The sequence below is a fragment of the Vipera berus genome (assembly GCF_964194415.1).
Source record: "Vipera berus genome assembly, chromosome: 8".
NCBI lineage: Eukaryota > Metazoa > Chordata > Lepidosauria > Squamata > Viperidae > Vipera > Vipera berus.
The window spans coordinates 20,451,709-20,459,355 of NC_138211.1; the positions used below are offsets into that span (position 1 = coordinate 20,451,709).

A 7,647-nucleotide genomic window follows, 5' to 3' on the forward strand; every position below is an offset into this window, starting at 1 on the left:
CAGGGTATGTTGCTCTTAGACTACAGTAACAGTGACAATATAAGAGTTGGAAGGGACCTTGGAGATCTTCTAGTTCAGATCTTCTTTCAGCTGTATAACAAAAAATGTTTGGAGATATATTAAACCCAAAATTTGAACATTTGTTCCAGCCTCTGTCCTCCAACTTCTTAAGTTTTTTTCTTAAGGTTTAAGCTCTCCATATCCAACAAGGGAGAAGGTGGGGTTATTTGCCTTTGTGTACATCAATCAGAATAGAGCTGTAAGAGATCTCGGAGGTGAATGAACCTGTATTGTCAAAGTACAACCATGTATACATTGAGATTAGCTGAACCTCCCTTCGTGCTCCCACCCCACAACTCACAGTGACAACAAACCTCCATCTTATTACACCATGTGAACTGATTGCACCACACACCGGCCTCACAAGTCAATTCTGCATAAAGTTTATAAAAATTATTTCCCGTTCAAAAGCCTTAACAGCCCACGGATAAAAGCTGTTTCTCAGCCTGTTGGTGCGGCTGGCTATACTCCTATATCTCCTACCCGATGGTAGGAGAGTAAAGAGATACCGTGCAGGGTGTGAGTCATCCAGCCCGCTTCTCAAGCAAGAAACTACACCGTTCCCTTTTTGAAACCCTCCAGTGTTGGAGCACCCTCAACTTCTGAAGGCAAGCCGTTCCACTGATTTAATTGTTCTCATCGTCAGGAAATTCATTCGGGGCTTGTTTCTTTAACACTTGCCACAAGACCCTTTTGCTTACTTTCTGAATAGGCTAGCTTTTGCACATTAACAAAAAATAGTTTTGGCTAAAAAGGAAAACATGGGCCTTTTTTTTAACTTAAGAAGGAGTCACGGATGTCATACTAAAACGCTAACACCACCTTTATTAAAAAGCGTCGCGTCCCCATTCTCCCGAGAAAAACCTGCACAAATCCTTGCAATTTTGCAGGTAACGTTTCGAGGGAACCATAGCAGAAAACAAGGCTAAAGGAAAGAAAAGGGAGAATAATCTGGGCGGGGGACGGCTATCCAAATTCAGAAAACCTCCAGAGGAGCCTAGAGGAGCGGGCGGTGCCAACCCTTTGCCCAAATAGCGGGCATCTGACTTCGGGCAAGCCAAACTCTCCACGTTTCAAACTTCCCCGCCTCTTCCCAGGGCGGCCCGTGGGCGGGGCCGCCTTGACCACGCCCATCGGCCGTGTGCGGCGCACCGGAAAGGGCTGCGCGGCCATCTTGGGTTCAGAGGCGAGGAGGGGCACGTGACCAGAACTTCCTGCCCCCGCAAAGGAGGAAGAGGCGTCTTTGAGGCGGCCGCAGCTTTGAAGGGTTGTTATGGCGTCAAGGTTACTCCGGGTCTGCGGAGCCTGGCGGGCTCTCCGTGTGGGACCGGGGCCTCTGGCGGCGGGGTCTCGCGCGGCAAGCACTGGCGGTGAGCTTTTCCCGGGCGGGCGTCCCCTCCGAGGCTGAGACTACACTTCCCATCATTCCCACCCGGGATGGAAGTGCCTGGGAGCCACGCGGGGCGGGCGGGCTTCAGCTTGTGCAGAAGGGGGGTATTGCTCAGGCTCCTTTTCGTAATTAAAACCAAGCCCAAAATCATTACTTTCGTTATAAAGGTGGTGTGTCATTTTATCCCAGGGCTGTTAGACTACCTAAAAATAATCAGGGGCTACAGAGTTTATATACATAAAGTCAAAAGACAAAATGACACATCACCTATATAACGAATAGATAGTCCATGGTATTAAATATATTTTTAAAATGCCAAAAGATGCATGTTACAGTAAAATAGCATCAGCCACCCTCCACAAAAAATAACTGTATAAACACCCAGCAATCTCATGGCTCTGCCATAATTACCAAACTATCTGTATTTTCCATCAAAAAGCTGATGCATTTCTCATGCCATTTTTCTCTCACACTAGAATGACTAGAATGCTTTTGACATTTTTTGTTTTATTCACTTATAATATACAAAAATACCAAAGCAAATAATAGGGAATAAAGGTAAGGGAAAGAATGACTGGAATGCTAAAACTGGAGGATAGTGGAGTTCTTGAAGTCCTTCCACCCCTGTGTGGGATCTGCAAAGGGAATGTAATTGGTGGCATTCTAGCTTCCGCAGATGTTTTTCGAGGGTCCTTGTGCCACTTGACTGACTCATAAGCAGCATACAGGTTATTGAATTGAAATGTCCTCTTGCCATCAGAACTGCTTATTAAAGCACTTTCTAGAGCAGGGGTCCCCAGCCTCCAGTCCGTGGACCGGTACCGGGCCGCGGCATGCCTGCAATTGGGCCGCACAAACAAAGCCCCATCTGCAGGATACAGGCAGCACACAAAACCACATACCCTTCAGTCCACGGCAACATTTCTCTCCACGTAACTAGTCCCTGGTGCCCAAAAGGTTGGGGACCTCTGTTCTAGAGCATACTTTTCAAACTTGGTGACTTTAAAAAGGTAAAGGTTCCCCTGCACATGCGTGCTAGTCGTTTCTGACTCTAGGGGCCGGTGCTCATCTCCGTTTCAAAGCCAAAGAGCCAGCGCTTGTCCGAGGACGTCTCCGTGGTCATGTGGCCGACACGACTAGATGCCAAAGGCGCACGGAACGCTGTTACCTTCCCACCGTAGTGGTCCCTATTTTTCTACTTGCATTTTTATGTGCTTTCAAACTGCTAGGTTGGCAGAAGCTGGGACGAGTAACAGGCACTCACTGTGTTACGCAGCACTCGGGATTCGACCCACCAAACTGCCAACCTTCTGATTGACAAGCTCAGCATCCTAACCCACTGGCCACCGCGTCCCTTTTTGGTGACTTTATGTTGGGTGAATTTCATCTCTCAGAGTTCCTCAGCCAGCATGTTAGATTTGTCTCATCTTCTCTACCCCAGTCTTTCAGACTAATATAAACACGTGGGATTTAACTCCATACTAGTCTGAATTTAATTGTTTAGCAGATAGCCCATAATTAACCCCGACATAACCCCAGTTAACCCTGATTACTAGTTCCCACGTTTATAATACAAAATTGGTGAAAGCTAAGCCTATGTCTTATCTGTCATGACAACAAAATGCCAGAATTCCTACACTTGAGGATATTTTTTTTTTAAAAAAGCTTACTTTTAAGGAAATACTCTTCCCGATAATGGTAGTTCCTTTCATTTTCTCAAGGTGGAATTTGTCCACCCAGCACAATATGACTGGGAGAGGAGCTGCCTCTTCAACTGGCGAGCCTGAAAAAACAACAGTTTCAAAGGCAGCTCCCTCACTTTGAACCCTCTGCCTCCCTGAACTCAGGCTATTCCTATCCATTTATACTGTAGGAAACATAAAAACCGTTATTTGAGGAGTCAGTTTGAAATTATAGATTTTATAGATATTATCACTCTTGTAAACTGACAGAAGGAACATGAAAATCCGCCTAATAAATAGATAAAAATATTTTAAAATATATTAGGGTGGAAGTGGGTTTACAGAATTGCTCAAGTAGCAGTTTGTTAATAGTGATGACTCCAAATGCGTTCTAGTGTGAAATTCCCGACCTTTGGGGTGTTCTTTTGTAAGCAGGTTAATAAGATAAAGATCCCCTAGGCTAGATTTCAAAATCCTGCTAACCACTATTAATATAGAATTATGTACTGCTGTCTAGGTCTATTAACCAGAACGTCTTGAATAGATGGGTAGTGTACATTATACATACACACCAGTCATTCTATTACTTACATCGGGGGTCCCCAACCACTGGTCCATGGACCAGCACTGGGTTGCAGCATGCCAAAAACTGGGCCATGTAAACAAGCAAAGCCCCATCCACGGGATGCAGGCAGCACACAAAACCACACACCACCTCCGGACTGCGGAAAAATCTCTCACTGCAGAACTGGTCCCTCATGCTCAAAAGGTTGAGGGGTGCTGACTTAGATGCACTATACATATTTGTATCCTCTAAGACAGGGTTTCTCAACCAGGGGTGCTCGCACCCCGTGGGAGTGTGAGACGATATTCCAGGGGGTGCGAAAGCTTGGGTTTTCAAAATTATAGTGTATATGCATAATTCGTCATTATTTCGAGCTTTTGTAAGGGGTGCAAGAATATATCAGAAGGGGTACGGGATATAGAAGAGGTTGGGAGCCACTGCCCTAAGACATTTGAAAAATGGCTGCCGTGTTTGTACTTAATTATTTTAATATAAGAAATTGCAAGTCTAAAATGGGTGTGATTAAGCCATTCTCATTAGTTCAAAATGGTGCAGTGTGAGCTTGTAGCTGAAGTCAAATTCCTGTTATTTCTGCAGTCTGAACACCTACATCAAATAGGCTCTTGAGAGACCACCCTATTCGTTTACTTCATGAGCTGACTTTTGTCTTTTTAAAACCCTTTTTTCTTCTGCTTTCTGTTTGTATATTAGGAAAGTTGAGTCTGCTTGTAAATTGAAAATCTCTTGTGTTCATGGCTAAAGCACTTTTAGCTTAGGATGAAAGGTTAAGTGAGAAGCAGGTCCTTAATTCCTGTTATTTCCATTTGTCCTTCTCTTGCTTATAACTGAACCCAAAAGTCAATAAGATCAGCTTTAAAGTAATTTATACTGTAAAAGTATAAAACAATGCATGGGCTTTTAGGATTGATCAGTGATTCTCTGATATGTAATTGTATTCTTATTATTGATGTGTTCTTGTGTTCTTTTTCATTGTTTATTTCATTGTCCTATTGTTTTACTTCTGTTTACACTCATTTCTTTCCCCTTTTTTATTATTGTAAGCCACCTACAGGAGCCCCGTGGTGAGATAAGCAGCAAATAAATTAAACAAAGACAAACTGATTTATATATAAAAAAACAACAAAATGAACATCCAGCTGCTATGGAGCCAATCAACAGAAATTGTTGAGAATGCTGGAAAAAAGTATTCAGAGCCAGATCAATACACTCAACTGTATATGGGGCCTGTAGGTTTTCTTTAGCCTTGTGATTAGATTACTAGAAGAAGTTGCTGTTTTCAGGGCAAGCAAATGTTTCATATGCTACCAAAGAATATTGGACCTTGTTTTTAGCCGTAAGGGGAATATCTGACAAGAGGAGGAATCTTTCATATTGCCTAATATTGTCCTTCTCTACCCCAGGTATGCCTACTGATGAAGAACAGGCCACAGGAATGGAGAGGAAAGTTATGGATACTATAAAGAAAGGAGTGGTGAGCAAAGCCAAGCACAGCAGCACTTCTTTGAGCAATGAAACAGTTGACCATAAGGAACTTCGCTCCTTTCTTGGAGGGGCACCGTTTTAGCTACCTCGCTTGTCATTGTACTTTATTTAACTACTTTAATTAAGTAGTTGACTTAATTAAAAGGGTCAACTACTGAGCCTGCCCAAAGTAACATATCCTCCACCATAGCCCTGTACATGAAGACAGATGATTTTGTCGATCAATGATCAACAGAGCCTTTGACAGAGAAACCTAGATTGCTTCAGAATCCAGGCTAAGCCATCATTCATGACTTGAAACTGGTAGTTGGAAAGATTCAGCTAATCCTGGGCCTGGGGGCCTAGTTCTCCTAATGGCATAATTGGACAATTTTTGTTTATTTTAATCCCATTTATATCCCGCCCTTCTCCGAAGACTCAGGGCAGCTTACACTCCAAGCACAAATCAATGTGCTTAGCAATAGCCTTCATTCTATGTATATGCCTGCTTATTAGGGCTTTTGCCCCCCCAAGCGGCATTATTACAAAGTCAGCTTGAGGATAAAAGTTATCAAAGGAGATTCGCCATCAATAACTTTAGAATCGGGGCTAAGGATGGTACATTGCTACATGATTTAAGGGCTTTAACTTTTCTCTCTCTGCTGGTTGTAGGATCCTTATGGAGTATTTCCATCCAAACCATACGGGGGAACAAAAGACGACCCCCACCTCGTCCCCTCCTTGACAAACGCCAGGCTCGTGGGCTGCATCTGTAAGTGGCTCCTCATACGGTGGACTTGTTTCTTGAAGGGTCCGTGCTGCTCTCTGAGTTGGTTGTTTGCTTGCAGACGTTTCATTACCCGCAATAGGTGTCATCAATGCATCAGCACCGATGATAGCTAATGTGGGTAATGAAACGTTCTCAAGAAAACAACCAATTCAGAGCATCAGGGACCCTTCAGATATTCTCCTTGATTGAGACCACTTTCTTGAACAGTGCTTACCCCAAAAAGACAATTGAGGGGAGGCATTTGAAATCATGGTTGGAGAAAGAAGTATTGTTCTTGATGCAGGGGAAAAAAAAACTCTTTGGGTGTCAAACTCGCAACGTCACGTGACGTGTTGCAACGTATCGTGACTTTTTCCCCCCAAGGGCTGGGCGCGGTTTCTCTATGATGCATTCGGCCCACCGGCCGGCAGACACCCCCGTTTTAGAAGGATGGGGAGCTCCATCTCATTAGCTGAAATTTCTTGAGAAGTGCAAGCCAGTGACATACAAACAGGGACGCGCAAAGCATTTGGAAAGGACCCTCCAGGCGTCTCTTAAAAAGGCCACCTCCTCTGCACCAGGGTTGAGGAGGATCTTAAAACCACTTTCCTCTCAGTAGGGCCAGGATCCAAGGCAACAAGCTGCTTCGAAGCCAATGGGGCCATCCAGAAGCGGTGTTTTCCAACCTCAGCCGTTTTAAGATGTGTGGACTTCGACTCTCAGAATTATGCTGGCTCGGGAATTCTGGGAGTTGAAGTCCACATATCTTAAAATGGCTGAGATCGAGACGTACTGACCTAGAGCATCCGTCTGCAATGCCTCAAAAGCAGTTCCCCCTTATGCCAACATCATGTGACCATACTTGTAGCCTGATCCCACAGAAAGACACCTTTGGATCAGGAAATTGCCAGGCACTGCGCTGTTTGCCCCATATGCTGTGAAGCACCTTCCCTTTTGCATCTGAAATATTGTGCCGTTTTGACCATTTGGTCTTTCCCTTCCCCAAGTGTTTGCCTAACTGCTTTCGTTTGTACAGCCCTGGTCACAAGAGGGATCCCTTTGAAGCCCTTCCTTACGTTGGCTGTTTCGCTCATTTCTTTCTGCAACCACATTTTGTTACCGAAATTCCAAAGGGTTCAGAAGATTGCCTTTTTTTTTAAACTTGAAACAGCTAGGTTTTGCTTATTTATTTGCTGCACATATAGCAGCCTTTGCTCGGGAAGCGTGTGCATTTTTCTAATGCTTCTGTAGCATTCTGATAATCTTGTTTCTACCCTTTTGTAGGTGAGGAGGAGGCCACGGAAACGTACTACTTTTGGGTTCACCAAGATAAAATGGAGCGCTGCCCTTCGTGTGGGGCTCATTTCAAACTGATCCCCTGCGAGTTGCCGTGAAGGGCTGCAGAACCGGAATTCTTAACTTTTTGGGACACAAGCTTGAGCCAGAAATCTGAATAAGTTATGAGGTCCTGTATTTTCTGAAGTTCAATAAAGTCTTTTGGCCCACAGTGTAAAACATGTCATTTGCGTTCTGTGTTCGCAGTTAAAAATTGCATTGAAATTGAGAACTTTGAATAAGAAAAAAATATGCATTTGCCAGTTTCAAGGCAAGAAGCAGATCTGTGTCCCTGGAGTTTTCTTCTGGAATTGTGTGTACACGTGGACAGAAATGCCATGGCTAACATGGAATCTTCCTCGCA

General features: G+C 44.1%; 1 protein-coding gene across 1 annotated transcript; it reads left to right on the top strand.

The window, feature by feature from the left end:
- The first annotated feature begins 1,238 nt into the window (after positions 1–1,238).
- COX5B (cytochrome c oxidase subunit 5B) lies at positions 1,239–7,463 on the top strand. The gene is made up of 4 exons (XM_081334202.1): positions 1,239–1,430; positions 5,119–5,189; positions 5,852–5,951; positions 7,233–7,463. The coding sequence occupies exons 1-4, from the start codon at positions 1,334–1,336 to the stop codon at positions 7,340–7,342; spliced, it is 378 nt and encodes a 125-aa protein (XP_081190328.1). The 5' UTR covers positions 1,239–1,333; the 3' UTR covers positions 7,343–7,463.
- The last annotated feature ends 184 nt before the right edge of the window (positions 7,464–7,647 follow it).